Source organism: Panthera uncia, assembly GCF_023721935.1.
Source record: "Panthera uncia isolate 11264 chromosome C1 unlocalized genomic scaffold, Puncia_PCG_1.0 HiC_scaffold_3, whole genome shotgun sequence".
Lineage (NCBI taxonomy): Eukaryota > Metazoa > Chordata > Mammalia > Carnivora > Felidae > Panthera > Panthera uncia.
Window position 1 is genome coordinate 44369519 of NW_026057584.1, and position 20400 is coordinate 44389918.

The window sequence follows — 20400 nt, forward strand, 5'->3', positions numbered from 1 at the left end:
GGCCCTAGGCGCGCAGCATTTAGTCCCGCCCTTCCCGAGGAACGTGGGATTGGCGCTGTCCGCGGCCAATCCCCTGACGGCGCGTTCGGCTCTGAAAGCTTCCGCAAGCTGCGCTGCGCTGCGCTGGGGTTGATCATTGGCATTCGGCTTGGGAGAGACGCCGTCGCCGCGGAGCTAGTTCTGCTCCCAGCTGGCCGCCAGGAGTAGGGCGGCGGGTGAGTGGTCAAGAACGGCTGTAGGGGATGTGCTGCTAGGTAGGGAGCTGCTAGCCGGCCAGGGTAGGCTTGAGGGGAGAGAGTGAACTACGGTTGCGTCCGGGGCTCCCAGTCTGGCCGTGCGGGTCTAGTGGCCACCGAGGCTTGCCCCCACATTCTCGTCGTCTTGCCGTGGTACTGGCGGGATGTGTAGCTCTGAGAAGGACGGGGAGGGTGGAGGAGGCCCTGCGGGGGTAGCAGCAGCGGCTTTTGCTGAGCTTTCACTGGCCAGGCGCTCCAGCATTCGGGGAAAGCTGCCCGTGGTTGTCTGGCTGGCGATGGAGTCCCCAAGAGGGTCCTAGCGGGTCGCAGCCCTCGGGGCACTCGCGTAGGCAGACAATGTCGGAAGTCTTTGTTTGTCCTGAAGTGGCGCGGCTGCCTTCTTGCAAAGATTTTGTGAACCGGGGTAGGGTCCGTACCACACCAGCTTTGCCTTCCAGGCTAGATATACATTTTAAGCCTTTTTCGAGCTTTATTTTTTCCCCCTCCATCCTGTAGAAAAATGGAAAAGTATCTTGAGTTGTGGTATCTTTTAAATATAACTTATAGCTCATGAAAATAATGTGCGATGCAAAGTAGATGTGTTTAGGTTAGAAGAAGTATTTACACACGTAAATTTGAGACTTTGGCTTCTTTAGTGCAACCAACTTTCATCACCATAAACCTTGATGCGTGCGTTTTCCATAGATTTTTGGAAAGAGAATGAGGCATTTTACTCTGGCAACACTTGTTGCATGCAGTTATGGGAAATTCCTCTCTCAGTGCCAACTCTGTTATGGAAAGGGTTCATTTATTTCTAAATCAGCTGTTCCAAATATACTTTCACCATGTCCCCCTTTCAGTCTCACTGGTTGGTTTTTACTGGGATGATAGGTATTCTTCAAGACAGTTATACTTTGTTCAAGGGATTCTTAGAACCAAGCAAATGCCAGCATTAAATTAACTGGGAACCAGTAATCCATTTCTCCTTTGGTGTTCCACTTGAATGCAATAAAGGGAAAAACTTAGAAAACGAAAGAAAAAAAAACACTAAAATTTAAGGAGAGTTGACAAGTTAAAGGAGGAAAGAATCACTGTTGTAACCTTACTGTACCAGGGGACAGAAACAAGCTTTATCCCTTGACCATATAAATTTTTCACCACATTATGTTCCTCCCAGGTTCAGTATTTAAAAAGAAGTGAATTGAACCTGACCACTCTTTGGAAACAACATTACATTATATGTAAGAGTCTGGCAACTCATAATAGACTAGCTGCATCTACTTTACTTGTTTTTTTGTCATCTTTAATTCAAGTGTGTAATTAACATACAGTTTTCTATTTAGTTTCAGTGTACAATATAATGATTTAACAATTCTGTACATTTCTCAGTGATCATCAAGATAAGTGTACTTTTAATCCCCTCTATTTATTTCATCCATCTCCCCACAAACCTCCTCTCTGGCAACCACCACCAGTTCTCTGTGTTTATATGTCTTTTTTTTGGGTGTGTGTGTGTGTGTGTGTGTGTGTTTTGTTTCTTAAATTCCACATATAAGTGAAACCATATGGTATTTGTCATTCTCTGACTTATTTCACTTAGCAGTATATTGTCTAGGTTCATCAATGTTGTTGCAAATGACAAGATTTCATTCTCTTTTATGGCTGAGTAATATTCTATTATATACATACATCACATCTTCTCTATACATTCATCTGTGGATAGACTCTTGGGTTGGTTCCATATTTTGGCTATTATAAATAATGCTGCAGATTTGGTCTTTTTTTTTTTATATTGGTCTTTTCTGTTGGTATGTTTAGCTCCTGAGCTTTCACTTTGGTCTCATAAGAAAATGTAGGTTTTCTTTCAGTTGAGTTTTCCTGTCCGTTACTTCATTTAGTAAAACCAGCATGCTAGAAGACAAGCTTTAGGAAAGGGATTTTAATTGCTTATTTTATCAATAAGAACTGTAAAAATAAGTTGTTAGTCTTATCATGAAGTCAGACTTAAAAATTATTTACTGCTTTTATTAGCAGATCTGCAAATAGCATGTTTTGGTGAGCGTGTTTATTTTATTTCAGAACAACCAGAGGAAAATGATCCTAGTAACACACTTATTTTGTCATGTGAGAGTAGAGTATTTAAGTTTCCAGTTCTGTCAGTGTTGATTCATTTCATTGCTTTCCTGCAGAGCAAACATGAATGTTGGAGTTGCCCACAGTGAGGTGAATCCAAATACCCGTGTAATGAACAGCCGGGGTATGTGGCTGACATATGCCTTGGGAGTTGGCTTGCTTCATATTGTTCTACTTAGTATTCCCTTCTTCAGTGTTCCTGTTGCTTGGACCTTGACAAATGTGATACATAATCTGGTAAGAATTTCACCTTATATAAAGCGGTTAAAAGCCTATGCTTTAGTGCTTACCGGGGGCTGAGGGAGAAAGAAATGGGGAGTTGCTGTTTAATGAGTACAGTTTCAGTTTTGCAAGATGAAAAGAGTTCTAGAGATAGATGGTGGTGATAGTTGCATAACAGTGTGAATGTACTTAATGCCACTGAACTGTACACTTAAAAATGATTAAGATGATATATTTTATGTTATGTGTATTTAAAAACAATTTGCTAAAAGCTTAAATCTTTATGTTAAAGAAAAGAAAAACATGGGGCGCCTGGGTGGCCCAGTCAGTTGAGCTTCCGATTTCAGCTCAGGTCATGCTCTCACAGTTTGTGGGTTTGAGCCCCACATTGGGCCCAGTGCTGACAGCTCAGAACCTGGAGCCTGCTTCAGATTCTTTGTCTCCTTCTCTCTCTCTCTGCCCTTCTCCTCGCACTGTCTCTCTGTTTCTCAAAAATAAATAAACATTAAAAAAATTTTTGTTTTTCTACCACAAAATTAAAAAAAAAAAAAAAAACACCACTTAGTTTAAAAGTTTTATTGAGGTATAATTTTTAACGTATGTAACATAAAATTTGCTGACTTAAAAGTGTACAGTTCAGTAATTTTTAGCATATATGATAACTTTGAAGATATCCATATCTAATATGGGATAGATAGGGTTATCTATTAATTCTTTATATTTAAACATTGGCCCTTTCTCTAAGCCATTTTTTCTCCTTTTGGTTTCATAGGATCTAGAAAATAGGCCATTTTAGCAACACTTCCAAGATACTGTAATTCAGGCTACTATAGTATTAAAGAGAATGCTTCAGAAGAAGTTATGGTTTTTGATTAACTGGAGTCTAATAAACATCTTCGGTTTCAATCCTTGTTAGAAACTTTTCTAAATTGTTTAAATATACTTTCCTGGTTCAGTATAGAAATTTTGAGCTTAATCATACGTTATTGAAGATCTTATAGTGCCTTAGCTTCTTCATGTTGACTGTGGGTCTTCTGTACTATAGGATAGCTCTACAAAGTATCAGAGATTCAGTTGACTCTATTGACCATATGACGCAGCCCTGGAAATTATCTGTTTAAAAAAAGAACAACTGATAGTGACTTTTCTTATCTTTAACAGCCTATGAAAGCAGAATGAAAGGGGAGAAATACAATTAATTCAAATTTTTAATTGAATCCAGATTAACTATGTATTTCTTTATTCCCTGTCTTCTGAAGAGTATTTGAATTTGACTGGAGGAGGACAGGATAATGTGGTAAAAATAAGTGAATGTCCATTTAGTACATTTTATGCATTTATACATTTTATGCAATGGACTTTGATAGGGCAAACACTAATTTTAAGTAGCAACTTCTCTGAAATATTTGACAAGAATTATATCTTTTACTAGAATTCCTTTCCTTTGGCTTCCATGGGATCACTTTTTCCTAGATACTTCTGATTTTTCCTTTTTTGTTTCTTGTACAGTCTTCTATTTTCGTCTCCTAAATATTGCTGTCTCCAAGGTTCGTTTTTTCATCTCTTTTTATTCTATGTATTGTGCCTAGGGTACTGCATCTATCCATATTTTTGGTTTCTACCCTAGAACAAACAAATATAAATTGAACTCATTCCTGATCTCTTACCACTCATGACCCGTTCCTCTGGCTTTATTCCTTATCTAATCTAAAGACACCACTGTATGCCCAATAAGTCAAGCCAGATAGCTTCAAAGGTAAAGTGATTCATATAATGTATTATCGAAACTGAGTCTGTTTTGAGAGTAAAAGGGAACTCTAGTAATAACTAATCCAAGAAAATAGGTATAAATCAGGACCATCCGTGCCAACTAGGATATATGGTCACTCTAGTTTTAGGTTAACTGCTTTTCCTTTATCTTCCATATCCATATAGTCAAAGACCTGTCTGTTCTGCTTTACTGTCTCTCAACTTGGTCCCCACAGATATTACTGTAATTTATTTTTTCTCAGGTGGATTACTCCAGTAGATTAAATGGTCTCCTTGATAATCTTCCATTCTACTCTCCTCCATTCCAAGTTGGCACAGTTATTTTTAAAATGCATATATGCTTAAGTCATGCTCTTAAGTCCTTTTATGATTCCCCATTACATTCATAATAAAATAACAAGTTTATTATGTGGCATATAAGACCAGTTGAATAGTATAGAGGCAAGAAAAGGACTCAATCTTATATCAGCCCATCTCCAAACAGGAATTTTTCTCTAACAATAATGAAAATGATCTTGCTTTCACCTTTTTTTGCTTTGGCTTAGGCTCTTTTTCCACTATTTTAATACCCCTTCCTCCATCCCCCTCTGCCAGGCTGATTCTTGGTGCAGGAAAACTACTCAAAGATCACCTCCAGAAAACTACAAAACTCCCATCCTACATTCTTTTATCCTTTATTTATCATAGTTTTATAATTAGGAATTTATCTTTTTATTTTCCATATCTCTAAAGACTTATGTAAATGTTTGCTGAATTAATTAGTCTGTATTGTCATGTAATTTTCTCTTCTCCAATGAGACATGTATTAAATGTACTTTAGAAGTCACCCCCTCCCCCGCCCTATGTTTTCAATTGGCTAACTGATATTGAAACACAATATATGGCCACATGGTAATTGACAACACGTAGGGAGGCAAACTTCTGACTTATTAGTTCACCACACTAAAGACCTAAGTACCAGCCATAGATGTAAGCAATTACATGACTCCAAATTTAAGTTTCTTTTGAAGATAGCCCACTTTAAACCAATTAAAAATGTGAAATATATTCTGAATGCTTTTAAATGGGAAAGTAGACCTGGTTGTTATCCCTGGTTAGAAAAAACACAGTCTTTGCCTTTTGGGTCACATACTCTTCAGAATTTAAAAGCGTGTAATTTCTGTTTTATTGTCTCCCGTAAAGCCCATGTGAATATGGTTTCTTTGTGCTTACAGAATAAATATCCCTTAGCTTACCTTCATCTTGGCTTAATGTCTAATACTTGCTATATACCAGCCCTTGTTCCTGAGGTATTCAGGCTAATGGAAAAATAAACATGTAAACAATTCCAACAATATGTTGTGCTATAAATAAAGTATTTTCAATAAAATTCTATACAAGCACATAGGCTACTAACGAGGAGGGCCTCATTAAGGATTGTCATTTGAGCTGAACCTTCAAGAATGAGGTAGCTGACAAGGTAGCATCACAGCTTTTGCCTCAGCAACAAGGAACCTTTCCCTCTTTTGTATTTGCTGAATACTCTGATTGTACCTGTGATAGCAATTTCTGATCTACATTCTAATTGCTTATGCATATCTTTTTTTTTTTCTCATTGTCTCTTAGAAGACTGAGTTTTTTTCAAGACTGTGGACATGTTTTACTCAATTGCATAAAATGCATACATGTCCTGTGTCCTATACACATAAGCCACTTGATAAATTTGTTGAGTTAATCCATTTGAACATGAGTGTTTCTATATAGTTCAGGTGTTATTGCAGCCAAACAACTTTGTAATTGCCTAGTGGAATAACTAGTAAGTAGGCTAAGCTTTGAGAAGGAGGGCTGTCTTAACCTAGTTAATAATATAAAATTTCAAATCACAAGTTTTTCTTTTCTTCCCATACATTTATTGAAAGTTGAAATAGAAAAAAATGATACCTCGTTATGACTTCTAGTGGGAAAAACTGTTTCATGATAATATTTAGGCAGGAATATTCTGTTACTGGTGCCTCAGACAGTGATCCTGCAATGTAGTACTACTAGTGATCTGAATGGATATCATAATCTCAAGGAAACCAAATCTAGTATATATTGGTTTTTACCTAATCACAAAATTAGATGTTCAAACATATCCCTGAACAGAATGGCTTTTAGTAAGACTTTTTACTTTAAAAAAGAAAACAAAACAAAAACAAAAAACACAACTACAAAAGAAACTCCATTGGGGCACAGTGGTGATTTTAAAAGCAAATTGAGTTGAAAATTATTCTTACTACATAACCATCTTTCTCGCTTTAGAAGAAAACCATTGAGACAAACACAGTCCTAATATTAAGTATTATCAAACCCATTTTCCCCTGATACAGAAATTTTGTTTATTATTATTTACCAATTTGTATGTTTTTGTCATTTTAGAAGTATCATCAGATTTACTAATGTGACACTGAACATTCCTATACATCAAGGATAAGATAATCCTATTTCCTAATAAGAAGGGAATTAGAAAATCTAAATGTAATGATGTAAAGCTATCCTCATTTTTTGTGTGTGTGCATTTCAATTTAATAGGAGATGAAAACAGGTTACTTTTTTGGTTGACCTTTCACTGGTTTTCACCAAAGATTTTTTATATGCCTCTGAAAGTTTTATTTTACTATGAAGAAACTGGTCTTTCACAAATAGTATGAAAGCTTAAAACTTGAACTGTTAAGTTAAATCACCCATGCTGCCATAAGCAGTCCGGAACTATCTTAATGCTTACTGACAAGTACTAATTTTATGTTTGATATTGCTTGTTTTTCAGGGGATGTATGTATTTTTGCATGCAGTAAAAGGAACACCTTTTGAAACTCCTGACCAGGGTAAAGCACGGCTCTTAACTCATTGGGAACAGCTGGACTATGGAGTACAGTTTACATCTTCACGGAAGTTTTTCACAATTTCTCCAATAATTCTGTAAGTGATGGAAATTTTTAGTTATGAAGAAGATTGGATAAGAGGAAGCTGTCCTTTTATTAGGTTGAATTTCAGTTAGAAACAGAATATTTGTTGAAACCTCTACCAATAAATAGCTAACTCAGAGCATAAAATACAGGCAAAATTTAACAAGCTGGTGATAAACTGTTTTTACATCAGTCAGTAATACATGGAGACAACAACAATAATGTGCTCATCAGTATGTTTAGACCTAGGATACACAGATCAAATATGTTGTAGTTCGTATCCTTAAGTTGCTTACAAGAAAGCTAAATGCATAATCTTATTTTATATTCCACTATTAGATTAATCACCCTAACCAAGGATTTGGGTGATTTCAGATGAATTTCATTGACCACCCACCTCCCCCAGTTTGGATGTTCAAGCTCCTTGGGAGAGATTGCTGTATAGTTTATAGATAAAAGAAGTTAGGCTTTCATCATAGGACAGACCTGGGTTGAATCCTGTTTATCGCACCACCTACTTGGTTTGCTTATGGATAAAATTCTAGCCAATACTACATAATTCAATTGGATGCCTTAAGAAATAAATGAGATAATATCTGTCTGTAAAGCATTTAACCTTAAATTTCCTCCTATTGCCTGACATTCAGGGCCCTCCACAAAATGGTTCCTACCTTATTTTTCCTTTATGTGAATATTTTACTCCCACCCAACTCCCACCTGGTCAAGCTCTTCTAAGCAGCATTTTTTTTTAATGCTTCGTGCATAGTCCTATTTCTATGCCTTTGTTGAAATCATTTCTCCTACCTGAAATACCTTCTCCATTCTTAATTTATCTTACTCTTCTTTCAGTATTTAAATTCTGCCTTCTCATGCAGTCTTCTCCTTAGCACCCAACCTTAAGAAATAATGCCTGTTTTGAACTCCTTTAGTAGTTATTACACATCCCTTATTTATGCCAGTTTGCATTATTTCTGTTATTATAAATGTTTTATTTCTGCAAAGAATTTATAAATGTGTAGATTGCTTTGAATTCCACACTCAGTATTGTTGCATGCATATAATGGATGTTTTACATCTACTTTAAGCAAACACTGTATACCATATAGCTCATATATAATAACATATCCATGATTTAGAATCAGTGCAGTCTGGAGTAAGTGGAAAGACTCCTTGGAGACTAAATTAGGATTCCTTAAACTGAGACTTAGGGAAGGTAGATTTCAGGAAAAGGAAGGCATTTTTAAATGAAAAGAATAAATTGATCATAAAGTGGTAGATTTTTTTTTTTTTTATGTTGTTAGGACTTTGAGGAAATTTTTTAAATTTTTGTTTGAGCCCTATATAAAATTAATGTCAAAAGAGAAATGATTTGTATGATCTAACAAAGATAAACACAGTAACAGGAATAATAGTTATTCAAACAGCCCTAAATTTGGACTGCTTTCTAGCTTTGTGACTTTTGGCCATTTCTTTGAAGCCTCATTTCCTCATCTGTAAAATGTTGAGGATTGCATTATAATTAATGTAAAAAGCCTGACATGTATACTGAATTTTCAATAACAGCTATCACAAAATTGTCAACTAAGATGTACCTGTGTACAACATCCATATTTCTAAAAATATATTTTTGACCCACAGGTATGATTTCAAATATTCTGTGATTAAATTCCTTATATAACTGAAGAAACAACACTAAAGCCATCTATATATCACTGATACTTTTCAGAGTGCTTTCACGTTTTCGTATTTGATCATTTGTCAGGTAGGTAGGATATGCAGTGTTATCCCAAATTTTTGGATAAAGGAACAGACTCAAATGCATTACCTTGTTCCAGATCTTGCAACTGGTTGGAGTCAAGAGCCCAGATGAAATCCTAAATTTCTAGTGCCTAATACACGTCTCTTTCCAGTATATACTTCGGCATATAAATGCTATTACATGACTCCCACCTCGGTTTAGCATCCCCTCAGAGGGTTGTCTAGGTTTTTGTAAGAACCTGTAATTTTCATATAATTTACACATAAAATTAGTTTCTATTAAACGACAAAGGGGACAGTATGATGCATACAATATATGCTACAGTATGATGAGGAGGAGCCATTCCAAAAATACTTATTTCCAACACGTCAAGTTATGGGTTAACCCATATTGATTATAGGAAATCAAATGAGCTTACTAAATGCAAGTGGTAGGAAGTATAAACACAGTCTTCAAATATATGAAAGCTGGAAGAAAGGGTTTAAACTAAAGATTGAAGAATATGGTTTATTCTTGAAGAATTTTCTGATTATAGTTTGTGAAATAGGTGGAAGATTATAGAATTTCTCAATATAGATGGCTCTGAAAATGATGTATACAGCTCTGTGTGATGTTTTTAGTTATACTTCAAAATAGCTATTCTTTTCTAACCATATTACACAAGATAATTTATCTCCTCTTACTAGAAATTAATGACCATACTTAGAGGAAAGGCTATTAGAATACTTTACTGTGTACTCTAAAAGTACCAATTAGACAAACACCCATACATAGACTAACTTCTTAGTTGTGATCAAGTATGATGTTTTATTCTTTTTAATTTTTTATTATTATTATTATTTTAATGTTTATTTTTGAGAGAGAAAGAGCATGAAGGGGGAGGGGCAGAGAGAGATGGAAACACAGAATCTGAAGCAGGCTCCAGGCACTGAGCTGTCAGCACAGAGCCCGATGTGGGGCTTGAACTCACGGACCGCGGGATCATGACCTGAGCTGAAGTCGGACGCTTAACCGACTGAGCCACCCAGATGCCCCAATATTTTATTCTTAAATCCTGTCTCTATTAGGATATTCTCAGTGTCCAAATGATGTGTCTGCACTCTGATGTGCACTTGGGTAAAACTAGACATTCTGACTTGATGCTTTATGGTCCTAAAGGTAGCTTAGGCTTGTTAAAACAAATTCTTAGATATTGGATGTCTTTGAATGTGTACATATGGTCAGTTACAACAAAACAGCTGGAATGTTACAACAGTGTTTTCCAGATTTCCAGTTAAACTGGTTAACCTGTTTGGCTACAATAAACATCAAAAAAAGGCAACCAAGTACTTGTTTTCTTTCAAAGATACTGAATTGTATTAATCTACTAACACCCCATTTTTCACAACTTTATAGCAGTAGTTTTTAACCTTTTGGTGGGTCACAAACCCTTTGAGACTCTGATAGATGCTTTGGGTCTGGATCTTCTCTTCAGAAACATACACATAAATACAAAACTACCTGAAATTTCAGAGTATACGAACCCTAGTTTAAAGAAAAGTTAAACCCTTCTTTAAAGGATGCTAAGTAGCAAACACATTCTTTTAAATGCATTTCACATGATTGCAGAAATGCAAAATGTGCATATATGCTTCCATTAAATAAAATTTTAAGTCCCGAATGAATTTAGACCCCCATCTGGTGCCTCCTGTTTTAGTGCTCAAAAGTGATCCTGTTTTTAGGTATTTATGTTTCAGTGGCTTTTTTTACCTTTAAATTTTTTAATAAATTCTAAGTAATTTCATTTTTAGATGTTATATATATTTTAACTTTTATTTCTACAGATATTTTCTGGCAAGTTTCTATACGAAGTATGATCCAACTCACTTCATCCTAAACACAGCTTCTCTCCTGAGTGTACTAATTCCCAAAATGCCACAGCTACATGGTGTTCGGATCTTTGGAATTAATAAGTATTGAAATGTTTTGAAATGGAACAGAAAATTTTTACAGCTACTGAATTTTCTGTAAGGAAGGAGTGGTTAGTAAACTGCACTGTTTCCGTGATATTGTGAAATGAGAAGTATTTACATTGAAGGGCCAGTTGCTGGTTCTTCACATGCTGTTTTGAAGTGCAGGTATTTACTAGAAGATGCCTCTGTTTAATGCATCTGGTATCTTTCTGAAGAGAGGTGTTATAGGCAGGCTGGGCAGGCCCAGCTTATAAGTTAAATGGCTGTACACTGAAGGATTAGTAGATGAATTCAAAGAAATGAGAGATTTATAAGAAAACAAGACCAGCTTAGCTTATAATGAATGGGCATTATGTTAGGAGAAGAAAATTTCCAATCATTCAGTCATGGTCAGTTTAAGCAGACTTAACCTGTAAACCAGAATCATCTCTTTACAAGTTTATTATAGATTGTTTTTATTACCATACATGTTCCTCTTGTGTTGTAGAGGAGGATATTTCTCTCTTGTTTTATACAATCCAATCCTTACCTTATGATTGTACTTTTTTTGCTTTTGCTGGCTCAACATTGTGTTGATAGATTGAGGTCATTTTTACATTTATTAATTAATGAGTTACATTTATTAGTTAATGAGTTCATGAAGGTCCACCTTCATGACTGGTGACAGAAGATAGCTAGGCATCTTACAAACAGCCTCTGAATCAACCTTCTAATTTTGGAACAGAATGGGTTTTGTTGCCTTTCCAGACACAAGGCTGCTAAACCAATTAAGAAAATAATTTATTTCACACAGTTAGAGTATATGGTAATTTAGAGGTCTCTGCTTATTTGGTTGATCAATCTAATTGTTAAAGTCTGCTGTTATTTAGAAAAGGAAACATAAAGTGGACAACTATATAGCCAACCTGTGGTCTGGCAGAAACTGCTTCTCTAGCAGTAGTACCATAGTAAATAATGGAGTCTTCTTTAGCAGGTCTACAGCAAAAGAAAACATCTTTCCTTAGTCCCCCTGCTCTCACTCCCCATATTTTGCTCATTAATGTTTGGCCTTTCAGTTCATGGGTCTTGGTGTAGATAACCCAAAGTGGTAACTCTTTCCAAAACAGCAACCATATTGAATTCTTGTGACTTAGAGAAGCTTCCTATAATTGATATTAATTAGTTGCAAAAAATAACTGCATACTACTTTGAGAAGTAAACATGTCAAAACCAAAGTTCTGATATGGGATGAGACTGAAATATCCAGTAACGTTTGTAAACAAAACTGAGTGACGAGTTATAGACCAACTGAAAAATCAATTTGTTTCAATAAACTGACTTATGGGGGTAATGATCATTGTTTTGTATTTCAAAAGTATTGAGTTTAGAACTCCATTGTATGATATGCGTTTGTATGTTTGTCTTTTACCCATGTATTTTTTAGTTAGTAATCTATACTTGAATAAAACTTTTCTTTGGTGTAAGATTATTGTAAATCTCCAAATTCAGTCAGCAATGTCACATTTTTCAAGTTGTGTTTAAGCAACTGAATTTCATTAAGGTAGTTAAAAATGTTGCTTTGTTTTTCTTCATTTTAATTTTTTTTCATGTTTATTTATTTTTGAGAAAAAGAGACAGAGTGCGAGCAGGAGAGAGAGAGGGGGGGAGACACAAAAGCTGAAGCAGGCTCCAGACTCTGAGGTGTCAGCACAGAGCCCGACACGGGGCTCAAACTCGTGAACCGTGAGATCATGACCTGAGCCAAAGTTGGGTGTTTAACCAACTGAGCCACCTAGGTGCTCCTCTTTTTCTTCATTTTAAAGTTTACCTCAAAAGGCTTACTTTTTGCACAGACTTCAGAGATAGAAATCTTCTGTTAATGCAGGCCTTCTGCTTCCCCCACTCTTCATCCTATAATGTTTTAAAAATATTTATTCAGAGGGCCCACTCTGTTGTGGGTATTGTTTTAGGTATTGTGGATACAGTTTGCAAGCAAGACATTATTTTTGACTCATTTATTATATGTTCTCCAATTTGAATATAAGCTTATTAAAATCTTTTCCCTTAAGCTTATATTCAAATTGGAGAACATAATAAATGAGTCAAAAATACATATCATTTCATGTAGTGATAAATGCCATGGGAAAAAAATTAAGCAGGTGAAAGGCAGGGGAGTCTACCTCAGAAAGGTCTTCCCTAATGTTCGTAAGGTGATATTTAGACACAGAGCTTACTGACCTAAAGGAGCAAGCAGTACAAACATCTGGGGAAAGAGGCTTCCCAGTGTAGGTAATGATAATATTAAAAGCTCTGGGGCAGGAATAAGGGTGTGTTTTTAAGGAAAAACAAGACAGCCACTGGGACTAGCAAGGAGTGATAAACAAGGAGGATGAGAATGCTAACAAATGAGGTCAGAGAAGTAGGTGTGGGTCAGATCATATAGGGCTGTATTGACCAAGGTTATAAGCAAATTTTTTCTAAGCTTGACAAGGGCATTGGATGGTTTTATATTAGAGATTAAAGGGATCTGATTTTATTTTAAAGGTTACTGGCTAATGTTGAGAATAGAGTGTAAAGGAATAGGAAGCAGGAGGAATAGTTGGCAAACTACTACATACAACAGGTAGCTCAGACTAGGGGAATGGCTGATGAAGTGGTGACTAGTGGTCAAATTTGGGATATGCTTTTTTGGTCTTAACACTAGGTGAATGGTTGTGTTAAATATGCAAACTTCCCAATTTCACAAGTTTAAACAGTTTAATATAAAAAACAAACTTTTTAAAAAAAATTCCATAATGACTTGTTATTTGGAACAAAACTAACTGCTAATGCTGTAATTGCTCCTAATTTCAAGTCAGGAAACGGTGGCAGTTTCTAAATATGCATGAGCTCAGAAGTACCACTAATTTCAGCGTTCATTGATGAATGTTTCCTGCAACATCTATTACTGTGGAGTTCCATGGTGATTTTCTATTTACCTCATTTCCCCTACATTTATTTATTGGATTCTGTAAGGAAGATTTTTCCCTTCTCCATTTATTTATTCAATTACTTATATAATTTTGGACCTACAGATATCTTATTCTTTGGTTTATAATCCATTATCATCATTATTAATTTGTTGTTTAAATTGTCCTCCATATTTGGCCTTTGGAAGTCAGAGTTTGCAATGATAATTTCCAGGTTGGCTTCTGTGTCTTTTTGACCTGCCCCACCTTCCCTCCCCTCTTTTTTTCTTAAGCATAGGACTGTATTTCTTAGGTTTATGGCACTATGATCTATTAAACTATAAGGATCCTAAAGGGCATAATATCTCCTTAACTAATGTTTGCATGAATTACCCTTGTGGAGTTACATGATGCTAAGAGTTGGAAAAGACCTAGGAGGCTATATAATTTCAACCCCTTACCATACCTTGAGTTTTCATTAACTGCCACACCACCATTCATTTCTGCATTAATGCTAATAAAAGAGGATTTAAACTTACAAGGCTGCATTTTTGTAATGGAATTTATAACTTGTTTTAAATTGAGCCAAAATCTATCCTTATTCTACATAAGGCTTCAATTGTTTAACTTTTAAACTGTTATCAGAAGCACTGAATAAACATTACCAGAGCCTTCACCATTTTCCAACTGATACTGTTTCAAATTTCTCCTGCTATCCTGGTAATGCTGTTCTGAGTTGCAGTTCATTATTATATGGCACTAGAGCTAACTACAGGAGGTGATAAGATGTGGTGTCACTACAACAGTACCTCTTTCCGTATTCTGGATTCTCTTCCTCCCCCTGCCCTTTTTTTTTTTTTTTTAATTTTTTTTTAACATTTATTTATTTTTGAGACAGAGAGCATGAACAGGGGAGGGTCAGGGAAAGAGGGAGACACAGAATCTGAAACAGGCTCCAGGCTCTGAGCTGTCAGCACAGAGCCCGACGCAGGGCTCGAACCCACGGACTGCGAGATCATGACCTGAGCCGAAGTCGGACGCTTAACCGACTGAGCCACCCAGGCGCCCCCCCCCCCACCCTTTTTAATATAACTTCATACTTTAGCTATTTTGACAGCCACATACCACTGATTCACCTTACAGTCACGAAAACCTCAACTCTCCAACATGTAGTATCATTAAATGATGGCTTTCCCTTCACATACTTAATGGATTTATTAAGCCAAGTCTAAGATTTCTTTTTCCTGTGGAACCCCATCTTGTTAGGTTTTAACCTGTTAATTTATCTTGTCTAGCTCAAGTTGAATCTTGACTGCCATGCAATATATTTCTCCTATATCTTCTTTATTAATATGTTACCAGTAAATATGATGCCAGAATACTCTCATGCTAATCCTGAAGAAGACAAATACAGCAACCCAGTATAGACTAGGGCAGTTTTGTAATCCTTCTCATAGGACAGATATAAAAGTAATTTTAAAATTACTTTCATGGATATTACATGTTGATGTAGAAAATGTAAACAGGTGCAGTACTGGGAAGACAGGTCTAAGTAAAACAATCTAGAAGCGAGTTTGGAGTAGCACTGGGCAGGGAAAGAAGGTAGGTAAGAGAATAGCAAAGATAAACCTTCATTTTGCCTAATGTCAAAAAGAAGAGCTATGAAAGGCCTCAGGTTTTTATTTTAGTCCACAATTTCAGTTCCAGTTAAAAATGATTCAGCAGGTAGTTTGATATTTGGGGTTTAAAATTTTTCATTTCACTTCAAATGAACACAGGAGAATTATAAACTCAAATTTAGAATACTGAATATCTTAGGTAAATAGCATACAGAAGGCTTCAACTGCTTTGGGTGATGTTTTTTCTCTTGAATGAGGGTTGGGTTCACAGAAGTTGATTATAGTATTCTTGACACTTTCATAATCTGAAATATTTCATAACTAAAACAGTTTAGTAGAAATATATTCAGATTCTATGTTAAGCATAGTAGTTTAGTTCCATTTCTTAACTCGTTTAAGCCGTTAATAATCAACTAATCATTATGGAAGTGGCTCAGCCTGTAGCACTGAAGTTCTATATAATTCTAAGTTTAGCAGATAGGCCAAGTTTATCACTATGTTCACTCTTAACTGTATAATTATATTGATAAAAATAAATTCTCAATTATAAGAACTATAGTAAACTGCATTAATACTGTACAATGAACTCTTCTTATGACAGGAATTTTATAGTATTTAAATCTCTGATTTTCCAAATAATGTATTAAAAAATTTCTATTGACAACACTTTTTGGAAAACATTCAGATTCTGAAAAAAAAAAAAAAAGAAAAACTTGAGCATATTATCAAGAAGATAAGCATGCATTATTCATGTTACAATTTCTTAAATGGGAACAGAAAAGCCAGATGATTAACTGGCATTTCTGAGAAAATACCAGTATACCACATACTACATAAAAACCTTATACAGTGATTCTGCTTTGAAACATAGGTCCCTCCTATGAATTATCAAATCCTATGTTTCTGTTATGGCACTTAACATATGGGAGTAACAAAAAAATTTACCCTTTCCCTCCCCTGCCAAAAATATACATACCCCACACACTTGAAAACTGAGACCGTTTGGATCTGGCAATTTCTCAAAACATTGAACAGATTTACCATATGATCCAGTAGTTCCAATTCTGGATATGTACCCAAGAGAAGTGAAAGCAGGGATTTGAAAAGATATTTATACAACCCATGTCTGTAGAAGCATTATTCACTATAGTTAGAAGGTGAAAAGAACCGAAGTGACCATTGACAGATGAATGGATAAACAAAATGTGGTATATACAAACAATAGAATATTAGTCTACTTTAAAAGAAATTGTGACACATGCTACAACATTGGCTGAACCTTGACATTAATGCTAATAAGTGAAATAAGCCAGTCACAAAAGGACAAATATTGTATGATCCACTTATATGAGGTACTTGGTAGTCAGAGAGAAAGAACGGTGGTTTCCAGGGGCTGGCAAGAAGGGGAAATGGAGAATTAGTGGTTAATGGGTACAGTTTCAGTTGGGGAAGATGAAGAAGTTTTGTAGATGGATGGTAAAGACGGTTGCACAACAATGTGACTATACTTAATGCCATTGAACTGTACACCTAAAAATAGTTAAAATGATAAATTTTGTTGCATGTATTTCACCACAATAAAATAAATCAGCTGAGTAAATTTGTAAAATAAGCATAGTGGCTAAGTAACTAAGGTAAAAAGCAAAATATCTTCCAAGGATGAGACCTGATTGACAGTATTACCATTAATGAAAGAATGTTCCACATCAAAGATTTTTCAACAAAAAAAGCTCTTTAAAAAGGAAGAAAGCAAATGACAGCGTATTTTTAGCACAATCCAACCCATGAAGCATGTAAGACAGGTGATTCAAATGGAAACATGCATCGGGCCTGAAACATTAACCATTAGAAACGCCAAACTCATTTCTATTGCATTCATTCCATATTTACCAAACAATCTGATTGTAATTTGATTCTGGCTTTCATTGTAATTTGCTCAATACAGAGAAGGTAAGGACCAGCAAGCTTAGGTAACCTAGCTCCATCATTACATTTCTCATACATTAACACATTAGTGTTATGGTTTTTACAATTTCTTAGCAGAGGGAGCATGTGACTCAGCACCCCAGAGTCCAGTCACTTCCAGATCTGATAAACCAATTTCAAGCCTAGAAGACAATGAGATGTTGAAACCCAGTAATCACACCCAGGTCCTGCTAGGCTGTGGATACATCTGTGGCAAGCTACACCATCTTCTCCCAGCAACTTCCCACTCTCAATGCATACAATAATGCTGTATTGTAATTACGCCATTAGACTCAGTTCCTTGAAGATAGGGAGTGAATCTTATCTTTTATCCCCAACAACTAATAAAGTTCCCAGCTGAAAGGGAAGAACCCAATAAATACATGGTAAATGAAAATAAAATCCAATTTAGTAATACATAATTAGGAAATGAATATTGTAAAGGTTCTTCTGTATGTAATTTTCCTCAAAAGCTTACAAATGAAAACTTGGGCAATAGCATTGACAAAATAGCATGTTTCAATTCAGTTGGAACTCTGGATTCAAGTGGAAGTTACAGTAGTTAGGTCATATTTTGTTGAGAATGTCCACCAGTGGCATTCAAACTATGAAATGATCTGTATGGAAGCTCAGATCTCAGAGAGCATAAATGCCTTTCCACCAATAATTTTTCCTCTAGTACAATAAAGAAGATGGAAAATGTATACCTTCACTTGCCAAATATGTGGTATTAGTATAAGTGCCTTTTCTTTCTGCTACTCACATGAAATCAATCAGAAGAATAAAATTCCTTCCTACTGTGTCCTAGAGCTCTGCTGTTTCACATAATGCAGCGTTAAGACTCAACACTAGCCAAAAGTTCCTGGGTGAGGAATCTACCAGTGATTCCAACACATACAAAAGGGATAACTCCTGACACATTCTTGCAAAGGAGGGCTTTGAGACACACTTGCTGAACATAATTCAAATTGCAAAAAAATGCCAGATGTGAAAGTTTTTATGTTCAGACTAGATTTCAGCATATAAAATAACCTCTAACAAATCATTTGCAATTAGGATAACTAATTTTTCTTCACCTTTTGGTCTTAATTTTTCTTTTTTCCTTTTTGTGGGTAAGCCACATATACTAGAGAAAATATGGGTTATTTTTTCTTCTAGAAATTAAGGAAACAAGTTTCCAGAACCGTATGGCCTAACTTCTTAGCTTTGCGTTTACTAGCTGTGTGACCTGCAAATCATCAAATTCTCATCTATAAAATAAGGACAGTAGCTACCTCACCGGATTGTAGTGAGGATTAAATAATCTGCAACACTGCCTGGCACAACAAAAGTGCCACTTTATTGTTAATTAGCTGCTATTATCATAAGCGAAATTTTTGAAAGCATCAGTTCCACCTAAAAAAAAAACCTCAATAACATTCTGGTAATTATGAATATATATATTTGTGTCTTATTGCTAGACTCTAACTGTGGCTTCCTAACCATGATTCACTTCTTTTATACCAAGAGCTTCTTGCCATTCAAGATGTAGATATACGTGACAGCCTATCGAACCTTGCATATATGAAGTCCTTGCTTAGTAAAACCTTAAGGTCTAGCAGGGAAGAAGAGAGCCTTTTGGGATAAATGTATTCATACAAATGACAACAAGTTCACGTACCAATAATAATAATAATAATAATAATAATAAAGACTGAAAAAGGTCCAAGAATATGAGTACATATTACTCTGAATTCTGCATACATAGTAAGCAAAAACCATCCAATGCATTGCGAAAATAGGATAATTTTTTAATGTTAAATGAATATGTACCATATCCTCCTCCTCTTTTTAATCACAAAAACGGACTAGCCCCACACCTTTTACTCTAAAAAGCGGGAGTAGCGGTTTAGACTATCCGATCAGAAGCGCTTCCGTTCCCTCGGAACCTTGTACAATCAAGTCCTTGGTGTCGTCCCTACTTTCCACTCTGCTTCTGAAAGTACTAGCTGTTTCAGGCCACAACTTGTAGATTTGATGATAGTTCCTCTAAAATGGAATGACGAATAATCTCCATCCTTTTCTCACAGTGGCGTCCAAATTCCAGCCAAAGACAGACAAAATTGTCTTTTAGTGTAGCGTAGTGTTTAGAACTTAATGCTGTGTAGTCAGACAAATCTGCGTTCGGCCTCCGCTAGATCGGTCATTAGCCGTGTGATGTTGTAAAAGTCTTGTTACTACAAGCCTAAGGGAAGCGCGTGAGTACACGCACTGAATCTTGGACAAAGACAGCATTTATACTTTTTTTTAACTGAATTAAGTGTAACGCCCTCTAGGTTTATAGCAGCTAGTCCTGGGGACGAGACGCGGGACTGTGTTGATGACATCACTTCCGGGGCGACAAGGTCGGTCTCTGCCTCCTGCTATAACGCAGCAACTGACTTTGCTAGGGAAAGGACGCCTCTACTAGCTACTGTCATTCACGAGGAAGGTGGGTGAAATTGCTCACCCCTCTCTTACTGGTTCTTTCGTGTGCCTGGAAGAAGGATTCCAGTAGAAGCCCTTCGCCTTCCTACAACAGAGATTTGTACTGGCCAAGTTCCCTGGGTTCACTTGGGAGTCTTCTTGGCCCAAAGACAAATGCTCAGCACAGGTAGCCTTGCGTGGGTTTTGTGACTGAAAAGTTCTCCAGGTGTGTCTTTCTGTGCTACCTTCCCCACAACTCCCCTCTGCGAGGTTTTTCATCACTCTCATCCCTGGATGCCGTTTGCCCCAGTGGAACAATAAAAATTCCAATATTCTCTCATTTACCCATTTTGTCCATTAGTGTGTAGGGAAAGGACCTATTTAAGCATCCAGAAAGTTCTAGGACAGATGATTTAGAGTCATGAAACTAGATACTTGGAAGTGTGAA

The 20400-nt window shown here is 36.2% G+C and overlaps 2 protein-coding genes across 2 annotated transcripts in view; both read left to right on the plus strand.

Moving 5' to 3' along the window:
- Window positions 1-120: 120 nt before the first annotated feature.
- On the plus strand, window positions 121-12446 carry ORMDL1 (ORMDL sphingolipid biosynthesis regulator 1). The gene is made up of 4 exons (XM_049615348.1): window positions 121-215; window positions 2426-2606; window positions 7147-7298; window positions 10868-12446. The coding sequence occupies exons 2-4, from the start codon at window positions 2433-2435 to the stop codon at window positions 11001-11003; spliced, it is 462 nt and encodes a 153-aa protein (XP_049471305.1). The 5' UTR covers window positions 121-215; window positions 2426-2432; the 3' UTR covers window positions 11004-12446.
- A 7326-nt stretch (window positions 12447-19772) lies between these two features.
- OSGEPL1 (O-sialoglycoprotein endopeptidase like 1) overlaps window positions 19773-20400 on the plus strand; it is a 31696-nt gene continuing 31068 nt past the window's right edge. Inside the window, exon 1 of the mRNA XM_049615347.1 lies at window positions 19773-20178. The gene's annotated coding sequence lies outside the window, so the exon portion shown is untranslated. The remainder of the gene's footprint in view (window positions 20179-20400) is intronic.